This window comes from Thalassophryne amazonica, chromosome 16, assembly GCF_902500255.1.
Source record: "Thalassophryne amazonica chromosome 16, fThaAma1.1, whole genome shotgun sequence".
Lineage (NCBI taxonomy): Eukaryota > Metazoa > Chordata > Actinopteri > Batrachoidiformes > Batrachoididae > Thalassophryne > Thalassophryne amazonica.
In genome coordinates, this window is record NC_047118.1 from 26362395 (window position 1) to 26382695 (window position 20301).

General features: G+C 41.7%; 1 protein-coding gene across 1 annotated transcript in view; it reads right to left on the reverse strand.

Moving 5' to 3' along the window:
* Nucleotides 1-20301, reverse strand: part of LOC117527519 (myosin phosphatase Rho-interacting protein-like) — a 51599-nt gene that overhangs the window by 14143 nt on the left and 17155 nt on the right. Inside the window, exons 8-15 of the mRNA XM_034189908.1 lie at nucleotides 18458-18572; nucleotides 10972-11070; nucleotides 8595-8651; nucleotides 8424-8492; nucleotides 8227-8316; nucleotides 8034-8143; nucleotides 5198-5693; nucleotides 1392-1496 (exon numbers count right to left, since the gene is read on the reverse strand). Coding sequence (XP_034045799.1) covers nucleotides 1392-1496; nucleotides 5198-5693; nucleotides 8034-8143; nucleotides 8227-8316; nucleotides 8424-8492; nucleotides 8595-8651; nucleotides 10972-11070; nucleotides 18458-18572 — 1141 coding nt within the window. The remainder of the gene's footprint in view (nucleotides 1-1391; nucleotides 1497-5197; nucleotides 5694-8033; nucleotides 8144-8226; nucleotides 8317-8423; nucleotides 8493-8594; nucleotides 8652-10971; nucleotides 11071-18457; nucleotides 18573-20301) is intronic.

Sequence of the window (20301 nt, forward strand, 5' to 3'; positions counted from 1 at the left end):
GGGGGGGGGATACCAGTCAGTATCTGGTGTGACCACCATTTGCCTCATGCAGTGCAACACATCTCCTTCGCATAGAGCTGATCTGGTTGTCAATTGTGGCCCACTCCTCTTCAATGGCTGTGCGAAGTTGCTGGATACTGGCAGGAACTGGTACACGCCGGTCCAGAGCATCCCAAACATGTTCAATGGGTGACATGTCCGGTGAGTATGCCGGCCATGCAAGAACTGGGACATTTTCAGCTTCCAGGAATTGTGTACAGATCCTTGCAACATGGGGCCGTGCATTATCCTGCTGCAACATGAGGTGATGTTCTTGGATGTATGGCACAATAATGGGCCTCAGGATCTCGTCACGGTATCTCTGTGCATTCAAAATGCCATCAATAAAATGCACCTGTGTTCTTCGTCCATAACAGACGCCTGCCCATACCATAACCCCACCGCCCCCACGGGCCACTCTAACGACAACACTGACATCAAAAAACCGCTCACCCACACGATGCCACACACGCTGTCTGCCATCTGCCCTGGACAGTGTGAACCGGGATTCATCTGTGAAAAGAACACCTCTCCAATGTGCCAAACGCCAGCGAATGTGAGCATTTGCCCACTCAAGTCGGTTACGACGACGAACTGGAGTCAGGACGAGACCCCGATGAGGATGACGAGCATGCAGATGAGCTTCCCTGAGACGGTTTCTGACAGTTTGTGCAGAAATTCTTTGGTTATGCAAACCGATTTTTTCCGCAGCTGTCCGAGTGGCTGGTCTCAGACGATCTTGGAGGTGAACATGCTGGATGTGGAAGTCCTGGGCTGGTGTGGTTACACGTGGTCTGCGGTTGAAAGGCTGGTAGGATGTACTGCCAAATTCTCTGAAACACCTTTGGAGACGGCTTATGGTAGAGAAATGAACATTCAATACACGAGCAACAGCTCTGGTTGACATTCCTGCTGTCAGCATGCCAATTGCACGCTCCCTCAAATCTTGCGACATCTGTGGCATTGTGCTGTGTGATAAAACTGCACCTTTCAGAGTGGCCTTTTATTGTGGGCAGTCTAAGGCTCACCTGTGCACTAATCATGGTGTCTATTCAGCATCTTGGTATGGTACACCTGTGAGGTGGGATGGATTATCTCAGCAAAGGAGAAGTGCTCACTATCACAGATTTAGACTGGTTTGTGAACAATATTTGAGGGAAATGGTGATATTGTGTATGTGGAAAAAGTTTTAGATCTTTGAGTTCATCTCATACAAAATGGGAGCGTTTATATTTTTGTTGAGTATATATATATATATATATATATATATATATATATATATATATATATATATATATATAAAAAAATGGACAAAAACAGGAGCCGTGGCCAAAAATTCTGCTTTGCTTTACCGATGAGCAGACTTGTTGCTGAGAAAATCTTGCTGTACTCAACTGAACTTCCAGCTCTTGTTTGTGATGGTCCGATTCTGCCAGCTGTGCTTTTAGATCTTCAACCTTCAACAGTACAAAGACAGTCATTATAAAACCATCTCACTTCCACAACTTAGACACAATAGTAAACTTCTGACTGCACATGTAACAGAGGCTTCTGGCAGAATAAGCAGTGCTGTTGTGCCTTGAGGCACCTTAAAGACCATTTATTCAAAGCCTTGCTCAGCCTGCAGGGCTCCAAGCCTCGGTCATCCCAAGAAAATTCAAGACATTTTCACAGCACATGGAATTTCACAATGTTTCAAGTTCATTTTAACAATAGTTGGGTAGCTTTTTGTGCTAATACTTAATAATGAAGCTCATACAATATGATTGTATCAAGTTTAACACATCAGATTTACATGAAACCATTTGATCCATTGATTTTAGTAACCTTGTGTAAATTGTAATATTTACTTTGGCTCAGTATTTGTGCCTTGTCCGTGAGGTTTTAGGGATCAAAGCCTTGGCACACTGGGAAAAAGAGCTTTAAAATGATATAAAAACTTTATTTTGCGCTGGAGGTTATCTGTAAGATGACAGTTTATATTCTTGTCAGGCTGTTGTATGCTGCGTGTTTGAGGACTGAGATACTGTCAATAAATGTGTGCTGGTAACCACTGACGTGTGGAATCAAAGTCAATACACCATTGATCATCAAAGCACAGTGATACTGACATTCATAGATCTGTTTTTAACTGCTAACAACTAAAAAACTAATTAGTTTATCTGCTAATATTGCACTGTCCCGCTGGAGAACATTTAAGTTGCTCCTTTATTAGTGTGGAGCAGGTAGCTCAGTGGATAAGGAGCTGACATTGTCTCAGTCCACCCAGCTGTAAATGGCTACAGGCGTCAGATGGCACTGCGTCATAACTGGTAACCATTCAGGCAGAGCAGTGGCTGAACTTATGACTATTTTTACTTCATATATAGGATATGTAGTTTACAATATAACGCAATGCTAAAATACCCTCAGCCGTATGAGCATCGTCTTCTTCATAATTTGCAGTTGTTTAATTGGCATCCCAGTGCAAAACACACACACACTTACTATTATTTACATTAATTATTAAGATCCTATTGTCTTACTACATGTTCAATAAAGCCCCTCTATCAATCAATCAATCTTTATGTTTTAATGGTGTATGCAGGAGGGCATGCACGTGCGTATATATGAGCTTTTCACAAGAGCGGACGTTAGCTTTCAATTCATTTCATTTGTATAGCACCAAATCACAACAAAGTTCCCTCAAGGTGCTTCACACAAGTAAGGTCTAACCTTACCAACCCCCAGATCAAGAACGCAGGCGACAGTGGTAAGAAAAAACTTCCTCTGATGATTTGAGGAAGAAACCTCAAGCAGACCAGACTCGAAGGGGTGACCCTCTGCTTGGGCCATACTACAAACACAATAGACAATACGAATATATAGGAAAGTTTGGGAGTCCATGGTGGTGAGTTAGCGGAAGTTAGTGTGAATGCTGACGTTCACAAAATGTCTTGTAAATGACTCCAGAGGTGTTATCAGGTTCCAAAAACAGCATTTTCAGTTTCAGAAGTGCTTATTTCTCACTAGCTTTTACATAATATATAAGAAAGAGGTTATATTAACACACTAATGAAAGAGTTTGCAGCTACAACCCCTGGCAAAAATTATGGAATCACCGGCCTCAGAGGATGTTCATTCTGTTTAATTCTGTAGAAAAAAAGCAGATCACAGACATGACACAAAACTAAAGTCATTTCAAATGGCAACTTTCTGGCTTTAAGAAACACTATAAGAAATCAAGAAAAAAAGATTGAGGCAGTCAGTAACGGTTACTTTTTTAGACCAAGCAGAGGAAAAAAATATGGACTCACTCAATTCTGAGGAATAAATTATGGAATCACCCTGTAAATTTCCATCCCCAAAACTAACACCTGCATCAAATCACATCTGCTCATTGACATTAACCCTATGTCATGAAATTGACCCTGTGTCTTTTTGCAAGGAATGTTTTCACAGTTTTTGCTCTATGGCAAGATGCATTATCTTCTTGAAAAATGATTTCATCATCCTTAAACATCAGAAAAGTGTCCAAAATATCAACGTAAACTTGTGCATTTATTGATGATGTAATGACAGCCATCTCCCCAGTGCCTTTACATGACATGCAGCCCCATATCATCAATGACTGTGGAAATTTACATGTCTTCAGGCAGTCATCTTTATAAATCTCATTGGAACGGCACCAAACAAAAGTTCCAGCATCATCACCTTGCCCAATGCAGATTCGAGATTCATCACTGAATATGACTTTCATCCAGTCATCCACAGTCCACGATTGCTTTTCTTTAGCCCATTGTAACCTTGTTTTTTTCTGTTTAGGTGTTAATGATGGCTTTCATTTAGCTTTTCTGTATGTAAATCCCATTTCCTTTAGGCGGTTTCTTACAGTTCGGTCACAGACGTTGACTCCAGTTTCCTCCCATTCGTTCCTCATTTGTTTTGTTGTGCATTTTTGATTTTTGAGACATATTGCTTTAGGTTTTCTGTCTTGACGCTTTGATGTCTTCCTTGGTCTACCAGTATGTTTGCCTTTAACAACCTTCCCATGTTGTTTGTATTTGGTCCAGAGTTTAGACACAGCTGACTGTGAACAACCAACATCTTTTGCAACATTGCATGATGATTTACCCTCTTTTAAGAGTTTGATAATCCTCTCCTTTGTTTCAACTGACATCTCTCGTGTTGGAGCCATGATTCATGTCAGTCCACTTGGTGCAACAGCTCTACAAGGTGTGATCACTCCTTTTTAGATGCAGACTAACAAGCAGATGTGATTTGATGCAGGTGTTAGTTTTGGGGATGAAAATTTACAGGGTGATTCCATAATTTATTCCTCAGAATTGAGTGAGTCCATATTTTTTTCCTCTGCTTGGTCTAAAAAAGTAACCGTTACTGACTGCCACAATCTTTTTTTTCTTGATTTCTTATAGTGTTTCTTAAAGCCAGAAAGTTGCCATTTGAAATGACTTTAGTTGTGTCATGTCTGTGATCTGCTTTTTTCTACAAAATTAAACAACTGAATGAACATCCTCCGAGGCCGGTGATTCCATAATTTTTGCCAGGGGTTGTAGCTACCAGCCTGCAACATCACCACACTAACGCCCATGAAATGTCTTGTAAATCACTCCAGAGGTGTTATTAGGTTCCAAAAATGGCGTTTTCAGTTTTAGAAGTGTTTATTTCTCACTAGCTTTTACATAATATAATCACAAAGAGGTTATATTTACAAACAAATGAATCAGTTTTGCAGCGCCAGAGAGAGAGAGACCTGCCACTGACTTCATGGTGCCACTCTACTCTGATTGGGTGTTTCACTTGCCACTCAAAAAAACAAAACGGAACATTATGAAACAGAATGTGACTTTTTAACCTCTTAAAATTGGTTAAGGTTAACCATCTTTGAACTTGTCCAAGGTCTGTGTCCCAAGAATGTTTCCTGTGAATTTAAAGACTTTGGCAGTAACAGGACTGGATTTATGCTGAGCACAGACAGACGGATGGACAGATGCAAAATCATCGCAATATTTGATGGCTTTGTGTAAAAATAGATCAGTTTGCTGTAGCATGAAAAAAAACCAACAAAAATATTTCACTGATTTTCACTGGAAGAGACATTTAATACCAAGTCAAAGCATCACACAAACACATTCAGTAAGCCAGCTTGGGCGCTCACCCTTTTCCTGTAGCTGTCCAGCAGCTTCTCCATCTCAGTTTCTTTGATCACAGTACAGAGTGGGACTGTCCTTTCCAGTCTGAAGGCCGCCTTCTCCACCTGCTTCCAGCACTGCTCTATATCTTCTTCCAAGTTCTGCTGACTCAGCACTTTGTGCATGTCATGCACTGTGTTATCTCCGATCATCTCCCAAGCCAGAGAGAAGCCCAGCATCCTCTCATACCGCCTCCTCCTCTCCTCCCTTCTTTTCATTCGTTCCAGGTCACCAAACTCAAGAGAGCACAGTCTGTTAGTCATCTCAGGATCTGTGCCAAGCCTCCTTTTTGTCTGAGGTCTGAACTCTGCCCAGTCATACGTGTTGTAGTGTCCTTCCCGCTTTCTTTCCATCACACTGGGTGTGCAGTGGAGACCTCTTTTTGACTTGGCCTCAGTATGAGGAGAATCTGGAGTCACATCTGGTTTGGGAAGAACTTCAGGAATTTGGTAACCAGGTAAACTACAGAAAATGAATGAATGAATGAATTTATTTATTTATTTATTTGGCAGACAGATGAATAACAACAAAGACAATAACAAAAACTCAAAAAGAACAACGTACAGTGAACCCATGTGGCCGAAAGGGTGAAGGCAGAAGAAAAGCTTATAAATACCCTCCCCTTATACCATAAAAAAAATAAATAAATAATGAATACATCTATAAATATATAACAATACAAAAGAAATGTGCACGGACAATATAACTTAATCAAGGCACTAAAATTTCAAAACACAACCAAACAAGCAATTGTGCACAATCCCAAGAACAATAACAAAGTCGGTAAAACTAATTCTTCAAACTATAAGGAGTAATTGTATTATTGTTGTAAAACCTTTTAAAGCCAACTAAGGTACAGTACGAAGTAATTTAATATTATCAGGACCATTATTCCAAATATTAATACCTTTAATGGAAACAGTGACTTTTTACAGTAGTTTGGATCTTTAATTTCTCAAATAATAATGTTCCTCGCAAATTGTAGCTGGAGTCCCTCATTTTAAACAGATCCTGGACATGTTGAGGCAAAAGTATTTTTAACCTCATACATAATTTGTATTGTGATGTAATCAATCACGTCCCAGAATTTTAAATTTTGTAAACAGGCAAATAATGAATTCCTTGGCTCACAATATAGTTTATTACAGACAGATAATTCTTATAGCTTTCTTTTGCAACAGAAATATTGGATTAGTATTAGTTCTATATGTATTTCCCCAAACCTCAACACAGTATGTCATACATGGAACAAGTAATGTATGATATAAAATGGTTAATGAATGTTGGGAAAAGAAGTCTTGTGCTTTATGCAGAATTGCAATGACTTTTGACATTTTAAATTTAACATAATTAATGTGTTTTCCAGCTTAATTTATCATCAATAAAAACACCATGAAATTTTGTATCAGTTACAATGTCAATTTCAATATCATGTAATAATAAATTTCTGCTTAAGTTCCTGGACTTATTCCCAAATATGATACACTTAGTTTTACCAAAATGGATCAATAATTTGTTTGACTCGAAGCACTGTTTAAATTTCTGTAATTCATTCTCCATCATGTCCAGGATTGTCCCAAAATGATCACCACTACAAAACACAGTCGTATCATCAGCAAATAAAATAAAACTTGCGGACTTGGAAACCAAACATATATTATTAATATACAAAAGAAACAGCAACAGCCCAAGGAGTGAACCCTGGGGCACCCCACAAGTAATCTTCAAGAATTCAAAATTTAAAATTAAGAGTGTATGCTCAGGAAGATGAGAAGAAGAAGAAGAACAACAACAACAACAAGAGGCAACTACTGTACAGGCCCATTTCCACCACAGGAACCTGTGGACCATTTCGGGGCCAGCAACACCTTTGCATGTGTCTCCACCACAGGGACCGGCCCTAGAAAGGAGTTTTGCGCAAAGTTATTCGGGTCCAGGACAAAGCGGCATTTCATTGCCGCTAGGCGGAGCTCAATACTGGATGGTCCAAGTCATGCAATCCAGACTTGGATAAGCGGTTGAACATGAATGAATAAATAATGAACAAAGTATTAACAATTTTTACAAAAATTCCTTAAACAGAACAGAAGCACAATAAAAACAGAGTCCTTAGTTGAACTAAAAAGCACACTGAACACACAATGAAAAAGTGCCGAAACGTCATGCAGGATTACAAGTATTGGAGCGACCACAACAACAAACAATGGCTCACACAGCTAAACTACCGGAATACTGTGTAGACTTCCAGACCCCAATGATGCAGAGACAAAAGACTTGCAAATTTTTGTTTGATTATGAATGTTGCAGTGGAGAGGACGCGGGAGTAAAGAAAACACTGAGGCAGAGGTCATGCACCGACCACCTTCTTCTATCTAAATTTCAAAATATAATTATGCCAGACAATTTTCACAGTACAAGCAATTTTAATTTTATGCAAAAGCAAATCAAGACATTTTGCTGATTTCTTAAAAATATGCAGATTTGTGATCAATGGCATGTGCTCGCAAGAGGTTTCAAAAGGTTTGGAACAGTTTGTGATTGACGTTTATGTACCAACAGATGATGGTGCCATGACGACAAGTTAATAAAATTTAATGGTTACCAAGAGCTGTCTGAAAAAGTTTAATACTAGGAACCTGCTACATGACATTAAAAAGACTGGAGACACTCCCTGAGATCCTCAACATTGGTGACTTTTCTTCTTACGTTTGTTTTTTTAATACTGCTTTAAATGAAACAAGATTTGAAAAAAGTTGTAATAAAAAAAATGAATCACGTAAAATAGACTTTAAATGACTGTACCTGGCAACATCAGGGGCACGACCCGGATGAACGATTTTCATCAGGGCCTGGATCCAGTTCTTGCGTATCCCTGCAGTCATGGCTGATAAGGTGTGGTCACCGTCCGGAGTCTGCGTGATTAAAAACTTTTACCTTCACTTGTTCATGCAGAAGATAGACGAGTGAAAGTTTACCATTAATGCACCATTCTTACATGGATCTTAAAACCGTAGTTCCGCTGGACTTGGAACTCTGAAACACTGTAGCAGTTTGTTAAATTGATTTCTCCCTCGAGATCAGAAGCCTAAAAAGAGATGACAAGAAACATCTCAAAAGGACTGCAAAAAAAAACAAACAAAAAAAAAACAACATAATGAACGCAAATTTATACTACTAAAAACAATGAAATACCTCCTCAGCTGTAGAATCCTTGTAGTATCTCAGACTGTGAGTTGACAACACAAACCAATATTTTTTCCACTAGAGGGAACCAAAAGCCAACAAAGAGAGTATGGAAAAGGTGAACTTGCTTTTTTTTTTTTTAATTTCAATAGTTTTTACTTACTACTGTAAGATATTTACCTGCTCATTCTTATCCAATTTGACCATCCAGCCTTTCTTGACATTGAGTAAGTCGGGCTGTAAAGAAGGTACAGTTGAAATACTTCTATCACTGAAGCAAATGTAAGATCAAAATGAAAAAAATAAATAAATAAATAAATAAATAAAAAGACATTAACTATCCACTATTACAATTGAGAATATTAAATTAGACCTTGATAAAAGACTTTGAGCTAAGTTGTGGTTTACATACATGTGGACTTGGCCTTACTCTGTTTTAGTAAAGCTATACATCATGTAAATACTGCAGTTAGGTGAGACAGTTCATCTTTACAGGTTTGAATTTCATTTTACATACACCGTAAAGAGTTACAGATAAAATGCTGTAAACAAGATTAAATCAAAACATTTTCATATTATTTACTCAAGATTAACATGGCTCATCCTTGAAAATTATATACACATTTTACAAGTAAAAATGTCCTCACTTTAAAGATTAAAGTTATCAATCTGTTTTCCTTAATATTTATGTTTATTATTGCACACTTCAGTGACTGCACAGTTTATCAGAAACAGCTGACCTTTTTGGTCACACGTCACTGTGGAATTGTCTTGTGTATCATTTTTTTTTATTCACAAGCTGTGTGCCACATAAATAAGTTCCAGATAAGTTCATGTTAAGCATTTGGTCATACTTAAAGCTTTGAGTGCATTTTTCAAATTAAATATACCACTCCTTGGGTGGTGGTAGTGGCCCTGAGGAGCCATGGTGGATGTCCTTTATTTTCATTTCTGAAAGGTGGTAACCCTATTGTACAGTTCCTGGAATCTGAGAACATCCCAGTTCTCGTTTGTCCGACACACTCAGACATGCCGCCAGCTGACCACACTGTAGTTTGATGCTTCATAAAGGGATTTGTTTTCAAGCTCAACTGCACACTGTAGTTAGGGCCCTGAACTGCTCACCTTATACTGTGAGCAGTTCAGGGCCCATCTGTGCCATAGTCATGCTGTTTAATCTTTATCATCATCCTGATTAGTCACACCTACCAGGTGGATGGATCATCTTGGCAAAAGATTATAACAAACAGATACTTTTTGTGGTGTTGCCAGGTTTTGTTGTTTTCTGTTTTAAGTTTTTTGGTTTTTGAATTATTTTTCAGATCATTTTCACATAACATTGGTTATCTCTACTGTGCACAATCTGTCATTGCTTTTTGGCACTTGGTTTCCAACTAATAACTGGAAGACAAACAGACATAAAACTGGATCATCCATCCAGTTTTGGTGGTGTAGGTAAATCCAGAACAGAAAAATGAGAGTGATTGTGGCACTTTTGATTGAGATATAATGCAAAATGTACATCAAATGGTCTAACAAAATTAAATTCAAATGTCCACAAATCCACAATCTGGATCAGATCTGGATCAAACTGCCAGTTGATAATGGATGACATCCTACATAACACTCTCAAATATGAAAGAAATTCAATCATTTTTGACAGAGTTATGAATTTTTAAAAATTCATTCAATGTTAAAGGAAAGGGATTTTTCCAATTTTCCTGACTTTGACCTTGAAAATTGAATCAGTTCTTGCCTATCAGGATATGAATCCTCTGTAAAAAAAAAACAAAACAAAAATAAAAACAAACAAACAAAAAACATATAAAACATTGTGGAGTCCAGGCTGTTTACATCAAACATACAAAGAGGGCAAAAACATAACCTCATCCAACTTAACAATAACCAAACTATCTGTAAAAATAAAATACACATATGCTGTACACTGTCAAGAAGTAAACAGTCCATACAGTCTATGTGCTAACTTCTGAGGTGCCTTTCTGAAAGTGATGAGCAGAAATGTGCACCTCTGCATGTAGATACTGTGTACAGCTACTGCACACTAATGCCTGTTCTATTTAAATGAAGTCACTCTGCTCCAAAACAGAAAACAATCTGCACTATATCCTAATTTTAGCCTTTAATTGTAGCCTGGTATCAAAACAACTGAAGCAGAAACCATATATTTCAAGATGCACTGATGAAATAAAAACCAAAGCCTTCTGTAAAATTCAAGTAAAAGACATTAACCCCCTATGTCCCGAAATAAGATACCATTATTATGTTTTTTTTTTGGTTTGGTTTTGTTTTTTTTTTTACTCAAACTGAAACAACTGGGTGGCAGAAATTGTGAGTGTGAGGCCTGTTTAAGAACGTGCAATGGCTCGAGGGATAAAGGCGATAGAAGACATTATGCAAGTCAAATCTTCTCTCTCTATACCATTTAAAGCTTGATGCTTATGATGCAGCTTCAAATGCTCATCATTAATAAATACAATTTTCTTGATGTTTCAGTGAAAAAGTACCACTATAAGTCCAAATCCCTTTGGTGGCTCACCGTCATAGCGGTATCTGAAGTCCTGCGGTCCAGAGATTTGGCTCTTTGTTGATGAAGTGGGGCGGCAAGGCAGGTTAAGTCACTACATGACTGCAGTTTCTAGTAAAGACAAAAAGTCCAAAACAAAATAATGAAAAGATGTCAAAATTTAGTTTTCACCACCATTTCTTTGCATTCTTTAAACTTCCATGGATGCAGAGACGTGATGCGTTTCCACAGTGTGTGTAACCTGCATTCCACACACCAGAGAATCAGATCTCCATGGGTCTGGATCCTGGCATAGAGGCCAGCTGTAAGGATTAGTCCTGCTGTCAAGCCCAGAGCGGAGCTTTTCCACACTGTCTGTCAAAGTCTCACTCACATCACCACTGAACTGCATCGGGTGACTGGATTTGGGGAAGGAATGTATGAAGAGGTTTTATCTGAAACATAATCCCTGTGGCTTTTTGGATTACATTTCACTATGACAATGCAGCTCCCAGAGGTAAGACTCCTGCACGCTTCATGTGATCAGGTTTAGTGCCCACCATTAGGGTCTTGTCTGCACAGAAACTCAACTCTCTATACTAAATTTTGCTCCATACACATGGCACTATTTCAAGAAATACGAGGTCTATTAGAAAAGTATCCGACCTTATTATTTTTTCAAAAACCATACGGATTTGAATCACGTATGATTGCGTCAGACAAGCTTGAACCCTCGTGCGCATGCATGAGTTTTTCCACGCCTGTCGGTTGCGTCATTCGCCTGTGAGCAGGCTTTGAATGAGGAGTGGTCCAGCCCCCTCATCGTTGTTTCATTGCCAGGAAATGGCGGAATGATTTGGGCTTTTTTTCCATCAGACATTTTTCAGAAACTGTTAGAGACTGGCAGCTGGAAACCATTAGAAAAATTTATCTGGCTTTCTGTGAAAATGTTACGGGCTTGGTAGAGAATAAGGAGTGTTACTGTCACTTTAAGGACGGCCCCCAGCGGCTGTGGGGCACGCCATGCTCCGAAGCCGCCATCGACAGGCTGAACGACCATTTCATTTCTAAACGGATGGCTGTCTGGATCCGTGACCATCGTGTGCCATTTCTCTGGTCATCACAAGAGCTGGACATCAACCATTTTCTGGCAGATTTCACTTTTAACAAGAGATTTTGTCATGGAAAGCCAAGATGAGGCTTCGCGCGTCACGATGGATTCGCTACTGGACCGAGACAAAACCACCTCCGTTTTGGTCTCACAGGTCGGCTTTGAGATGGCGTTCAGACAGCTGTTGGTGGTTTTTCCCCATCGAGTGATTATCCGAGAAATTGTGGATGTGCCTGGACATGCCAGAACATGTCCTGTGAGGCTTCATCACGGCGTTGCTTTGCCCCATGCGGCACTGCCGCGACGCGCGGAATTCCTCCGCACGTCTGTCTGTGCTGATGTCCACGTCTTTTCACAATTCCTGTGCTAGTCAAACGACGTCCCGGATAAAACACAGCATCCAGTTTGGAAATGAACGGCACATTCCACTGTTACAGGAGTTTTTGTCATGGAAAGAGGAGCGGAGGCTTCGCGCGTCGCGGCGGTACCGCATGGTGCAAAGCAACACTGTGATGAAGCCTCACAGGACATGTTCTGGCATGTCCAGGCACATCCACAATTTCTCGGATAATCACTCGATGGAAAAACCACCGACAGCTGTCTGAACACCATCTCAAAGCTGTCCTGTGAGACCAAAACGGAGGTTGTTTTGTCTCGCTCCAGTAGCTAATCCATCGTGACGCGCGAAGCCTCCGCTTGGCTTTCCATGACAAAATCTCTTGTTAAAAGTGAAATCTGCCGGAAAATGGTTGATGTCCAGCTCTTGTGATAACCAGAGAAATGGTACACGATGGTCACGGATCCAGACAGCCATCCGTTTAGAAATGAAATGGTCGTTCAGCCTGTCGATGGCGGCTTCGGAGCGCGGCGCGCCCCACAGCCACTGGGGGCCATCCTTAAAGTGACAGTAACACTCCTTATTCTCTACCAAGCCCGTAACATTTTCACCGAAAGCCAGATAAATTTTTCTAATGGTTTCCAGCTGCCAGTCTAACAGTTTCTGAAAAAATTCTGATGGAAAAAAAGCCCAAATCATTCTGCCATTTCCTGGCAATGAAACAACGACGAGGGGGCTGGACCACTTCTCACTCAAAGCCTGCTCACAGGCGAATGACGCAACCGACAGACGTGGAAAAATTCACGCATGCGCACGAGGGTTCAAGCTTGTCTGACGCAATCACACGTGATTCAATACCATATGGTTTTTGAAAAAAATAAGGTCGGACACTTTTCTAATAGACCTCGTATCTGTACACACAAAACCACTGAAAACGCTGAACAGTGGCAACACCAATGGCACAGCTGTCCCACCAACTGCTGGTTCTGCCAGGTCTCACCCAAAGATTTCTCCATGTTGCCCTTCTGGTTGCTCTCCACGGTGGATGTAAGTGCATGTAGCATACGAGGGCTGTCAATAAAGTAACGGTCCTTTTTATTTTTTCAAAAACTATATGGATTTCATTCATATGTTTTTACGTCAGACATGCTTGAACCCTCGTGCGCATGCGTGAGTTTTTCTACGCCTGTCGGTGACGTCATTCGCCTGTGAGCACTCCTTGTGGGAGGAGTCGTCCAGCCCCTCGTCGGAATTCCTATGTCTGAGAAGTTGCTGAGAGACTGGCGCGTTGTTTGATCAAAATTTTTTCTAAACCTGTGAGACACATCGAAGTGGACACGGTTCGAAAAATTAAGCTGGTTTTCAGTGAAAATTTTAACGGCTGATGAGAGATTTTGAGGTGATTCTGTCGCTTTAAGGACTTCCCACGGTGCGAGACGTCGCTCAGCGCTCTCAGCCGCCGTCGTCAGCCTGTTCAAGCTGAAAACCTCCACATTTCAAGCTCTATTGATCCAGGACATCGTGAGAGAACAGAGAAGTTTCAGAAGAAGTCGGTTTCAGCATTTTATCCGGATATTCCACTGTTAAAGGAGATTTTTTTTAATGAAAGACGTGCAGACGGGTCCGCGCGTCGGGACACAGCCGACGCGGTGCGGCGGCACAGGAAAAACACCTCCGTGTTGATAACCATTTGTAAAATCCAGGCGGCTTTTGATTGCTTTCAGTGGAGTGAGTATATGAGAAATTGTTTAACAGGCAGGACATGTTCCAACTTGTCCTTAAGGCTTTCAACAGAGGTGTTTTTCCTGTGGCGGAGCGTCGCGGCGGCTGCGTCCCGACGCGCGGACCCGTCCGCACGTCTTTCATTAAAAAAAATCTCCTTTAACAGTGGAATATCCGGATAAAATGCTGAAACCGACTTCTTCTGAAACTTCTCTGTTCTCTCACGACGTCCTGGATGAATAGAACCTGAAATGTGGAGGTTTTCAGCTTGAACAGGCTGACGACGGCGGCTGAGAGCGCTGAGCGACGTCTCGCACCGTGGGAAGTCCTTAAAGCGACAGAATCACCTCAAAATCTCTCATCAGCCGTTAAAATTTTCACTGAAAACCAGCTTAATTTTTCGAACCGTGTCCACTTCGATGTGTCTCACAGGTTTAGAAAAAATTTTGATCAAACAAAGCGCCAGTCTCTCAGCAACTTCTCAGACAAAGGAATTCCGACGAGGGGCTGGACGACTCCTCCCACAAGGAGTGCTCACAGGCGAATGACGCAACCGACAGGCGTGGAAAAACTCACGCATGCGCACGAGGGTTCAAGCATGTCTGACGTAAAAACATATGAATGAAATCCATATAGTTTTTGAAAAAAATAAAAAGGACCGTTACTTTATTGACAGCCCTCGTATGTTGTTGGCTGTGACAAATTTGCTGCTCATTATAGTTGCAGAAGAGCAGAAGATTTTGCTGCAGTAGCCCCAGTAAGTTCCGAAGCTTCTGTAGCAAGAACACAAGTCTATAGTCTGCCATGGTTGCTGCTATGTGATGTCTTGCAAGGCAGAGCTATAACATCATCAGATCACAAAAGTTGCGTATTTGTTTTACAGACACTGTACACTCTGCGACCTTTTTTCAAAAAGTGCCATTTTCAGCCTCTGAAAAGGTCGGTTCTGTGTGGCCAAAATGCTGATACACCTGAAGTCATGTCTGTGTGGACAGCTTCCCAGACCTGTCTTCAGAGTGTGATTCAAATTCAGATTACACAGGACTCAGTGCACATTCAAAGACTTTATTCTTCCTTCAAGGGAAAATATGATCAGTTTAAGAATTACAGAAACTTTGTGTGTTTTATGAAGCCTTATAAATGGAAAACAATCTGATGACAAAACGTGTTCAAACACGGCGCTTTGCTGGCCCATTTTTTTTTCCTCTGTTGTCTGAAGACGCTAAGAAAGCCGGGGGAGAGTGAGATACATAGTTGGGTCTGCTTTGGGAATCCGAGTGAACCCGAGACATTTTTACCTCCTCCTTGCTATCAGAACAAAAGCACCCGGAGAGGCATAAATCACCACATGGGATAACGCGTGCTGTATTTAAGAGGCAAATCCTGGAGTAAGAGTGTGTTTAGACAGAGATTAGCAGCTGTTACAGGCACAACCAGCTGTGCTGCACTGTACAGGATGCGGGCCCGGGGACACTGTGTGACATTTGTCTCAACACACTCTGCAGGTTTGTGTTTTACTGCTGTCACCCAGACGCATGTTAATATTTACTCACCTCTTAATCATGAGGGTTGAGCTCGACAGCGCACTCACTCACCGTCATTCACAAACAGATGTGCACTCGGAGAGGAATCGTAGTTTAATATGTTTACAACCATCAACAAGAGTCTGTAGTTAAGAACCTTTATCCTCACACTCCCTCTTATCCTTTCACTCCCACATCACACGTTATCTTCTTTAAACTTTGAGGAATCCCTGGAAAATGCCTGTAAGAGGAACGCCATTTCCTACATTACGACACACAACGGGAGGCGATCACCTTCAGGGCATCAAAACCAGCTCTGTTCCCAAACAAAGTGCAACTCCACATGAATCACCGCCTCACTCTCCGCCTTGCTGGCACTAAATCCCTCTCTCTCACACATCCAGGAATAATGGCATGCCTCGACTCAGCAGGGTCGACTCGGCCACGCGTTTCATGCCAACTCCCAGCACCTACATGTCGGCACCAAGCATAGACCGGTCCTGAACTGCGAGATAGGAAATGACTTGCATGAGTCAAGGTCTTTATGTTTGACATTTTCTCTCTCTCACACAGACACACAAAATTCAAATGCTAGCTTCCACTTTATAATCTGGTAGGCGCTTCAGTAGGATAGGATGCCAGTCTGAGTGGAAGCAAGCAAGTGGCGTCACCAGCACGTGCTCCCAGACTTAACCTGTTCAGTACTGAAATTATTTGGCAGTTAGTCACTTATAACATTATTATTATAATTTATTGACTTAGATTTGTAATGTGCCTTTCATGGAAGCCAAGGCTGCTTTACACAGAATTTGATCAGGGTGAAGAGTGGCAGTATGCCAGTGTCCTCTCACTTCAAGGAAGAAGAAGCAAGAAATAAGTGCTGCATGTGTCCTGAGGTCCATTGGTGCCGCTGCTTATCTCCAGATTCTGTACCATCAACCAAATGAGAGTCTGCTACTCCCCCTGGATGGAACACCAAGTCACTTCCCCAGACAAGGCTGGTACCCATTTACAGTTGGGCAGACTGAGACAATGCTTGAATGGCTTCTCCAACTACACAGAAAAGTAGCGTGAGTGGAAATCAAACCCAGGTATTGGCAGGGCAAATCCTGATCCACTCAGCTACCTGCTGTACATACGAGGTCTGTCCATAAAGTAACGGTCCTTTTTATTTTTTTCAAAAACTATATGGATTTGATTCATATGTTTTTACGTCAGCCAAGCTTGAACCTTCATGTGCATGCGTGAGTTTTTCCACGCCTGTCGGTTGCGTCATTCGCCTGTGAGCACGTCTTGTGGGAGGAGTGGTCCAGCTCCCTCGTCGGATTTTCATTGTCAGGAAATGGCGGAATGGTTTGGGCTTTTTTTCCCCATCAGAATTTTTTCAGAAACTGTTAGAGACATGCAGCTGGAAACCATTCGAAAATTTATCTGGCTTTCGGTGAAAATTTTACGGGCTTCACAGAGAATAAGGAGTGTTACTACAGCTTTAAGGACGGCCCACAATGGCGCTCGGCACGCCACGCTCTGAGCTGTGACGACGAGGCAGAAACCACCAGATCATTTCTAAACGGATCGCTCTGTGGAGCCAGGACCGTCGTGTGCAATTTCTCTGGTTTTCACAAGAGCTGGACATCAGCCATTTTCCGGCAGATTTCACTTTTAACAAGAGATTTTGTCATGGAAAGCCGCGCGGGCAGACCTCGTATAGCCAAAAACATTTACAGGCCGCCGGTCTGTCACAGGGCCGACACACAGACAGACAAACTCATTCACACTGTCAGTGACACCTTCGGTCAGCTTAGCATCGCCAATCCACCAAACCTGCATCTCTTTGGAAGTGGGAGAAAGCCGGAGTACCCAGAGAGAACCCATGTAAACATGGGGAGAACATGCAAACTCCACACAGAAAGGACCAGGTGGGAAGAGAATCTGGGTCCTTCTGCCTGTGAGGCAACAGTGCTGAGGGCAGTCCACATATGACAAGATCCGGTCTGCAGTGTCCCCAGATTCAGTTCTTGGCCTGACCAATCTTAGCTGTGTGCTTTCAGACAAAGGCAAAAATAAATTAAAAATTGACAGATAAATAACATATGCGTTATTTATTTATCCCCCCCAACACACAATCAGTTGCTGAAAGTCCTTCATCCATACAGTGATCTGTTTGACTCATGTTCCAGGCCATGGATGCAAAGACAGACTAAAGAGTGCCATTCCTAAGTCATATTTAGAAAAACTTAAATCATATACGATCATCTGGGCAGCACACAGCTGTAACCGGTTAGCACGCTGGTCTCTCAAACAGACAGCAGGCTTGAGGCCAACTGTGCCCCAATCTACACCCATATCTGGAGCAGCATCAGGAAGCCAAAAAAGTGTGATTCCTCCTGACTCTGCTGTGCTCCTGAGCAAGCACAGGAGCAGCCAGAAGAATGCCAACTTCTTCATATGTGATCATTTGCTCAACAAATTCTAGAAAAGCAAACAAACTCTCTCAAAAAAAAAAAAACAAGAAAGAAAGAAAGAGAGAGAGAGAGATTTTGTGTGTGTGTCCATCTTTTTTTCCAGTGTGTGTGTGTGTTGTCCATGACCTGTGTTGTTTTTTTAAATCCTTCATATCTGGAAAACCTCTCCCCCTCGGTGTAATAATTCCTTTTTAGTTCATTTTCCACATACCTGAACTCGTTGTTCTCTATGCTGTCTCACACAAATCTGAGACTCACAGCAAGAGAAGAGGGTCCAAACTAAAATCTAGAGTTCAGTACTAAGTAAAAAGATTTTTACAGAGTACTGTATAGTACGGAGTGAGGAGATTGGTGAGTTTACCTCTCTTCTGCTGGGGCGAGCCTCACGCCTGCCATTCCTCCAATCAGATGTTCCCCCGTCCAGTTTATTGTCAGATGCTTCCAAATCAACCAGCCCCTCTGTTGTGATGTCAAGGCTGGAAAGCATGAAACACAAAAGCAGTAAACATCTTTACAGTTTTCTATTTTAAGCGCACATAGGTGGTCTGACATCATGTCCACGAGGACAACACTGATGTTGATGTCAATGGACTCCAACCTGCACCTGTAGAACAGTAAACACACGGCAGAAGCACTCAGTACAGCCCTGATCATTCACAGCTGTTATTGTTGCTGCTGAGACACAAACATCAGAGGAGCCGTCTTTCGTGTTTATGTCACAGCCTCTTTGTGTAAGACAGCATAAAACCACCACAGTAACCTGATATAATGTACATGTGAAAGTCAAACAATGGCACGCAAAGTCCACTGTTTTAGTTGATGATAGCATCTCAACACCACCTGCAAAGAAAAAGACAGGAAACCGAGAAAGAGATGGGACGAGACATGCAGCAATGTTCTCCAAGCTCATAATCTGCATTTTCAATGGTACAGTGGCTGTTTATTGCTGGAGACCCTCTGCCATGAGAGTCCTGAATTTTTTTTTTAAATGTTTTCTGATTTCTTCCTTGACTCTTCTATATTCAGTTCAATTTATTTTCACAGCACCAAATCACAAGTCAAGTCATATCAAGGTGCTTCACAAGAGAAGGTCTGATGTTACCTACCTCCTGAGCAAACATGGAGGCAAGAGCAGTCAGAAAACGCGCTCTCAGGCATTTCTGACGACACCTCAAGCAGACCAGACTCAGTGGGGTGAACATCTGCTTTGGTCGTACTACCAACAACAAAATAAATTAAAACAAAGCACAATGAAGAGAGAGAAACGTTGCAGCTAAGCAACCACACAGAGTCCTGGGGTCGCAACAACCATCGGAAAGTCGGAGTATTTTAGCATTTAAAATTCTCCAAAAGTCCTAAGCAGTCAGAATTCCACATTTCCCCAAAGACCTCATGTACACCAGTTGTGGAAAGACATCATAGGATCAGACGATAGCTGATGGGTGAACACAAGGATCTACGAGGCCCAGTGCTCTGGTCCCAGTCACCAGTGGTCTGGTTCATCAGCAGCAGGTTACATTTAGACACCCACAAAGTTTCTGATATTTTAGTGGGATCATTTTATACTAAATCAACAACCAATCTCAGCAAGACTGCAAAGAAGGTAAAACAGCTGTTGCAGGTGAAGCAGCAGGGCTCAGTGGCATCAGGGCTGAACCTCTTAAAGGGAGTAGAGATGCTGTACTCTTGGGACTGCCAAGCCATCTTTGTTTCTACATGGGAGAGCGTTATCGTCAGAAAAGACTTGTCCCTTTCTGGACAAGAGAGGGCAAATGCCTTGAGTGTATCTACTAAAGGGGTATTACTGCTCTCTGTCTGGCATACGGTACCAGCAAGGATCATTCTAAACAGTGAGCACAGATGTCCGATTTCACACCCAAAAACTCAACAGTTGACCACATCTTCGGTCTGCGAGTTCTCACTGAAAACAAGCATGAATACTGGTGCAGCTTCTTGCCTGTGTGGATTCCCATACGATGTTTTATTTATTTGTCTGGTCTGCTGTGTGGGACACGTTGAGAATACACAGGCTCCCTAGCAAGTTGCTGGACATCTTAGCTGACCAGTACACAAGCACTGTCAGCTTTGTGTGGAGTGGAAACAGAGTCCCTTTGGCACCTACTGAATGTCTAATGCTATTAATAAAAGCTAATGAGCAAAATGTGTCCATACTAATGGTTTTATTTATGCAAAAGTACATTAAAC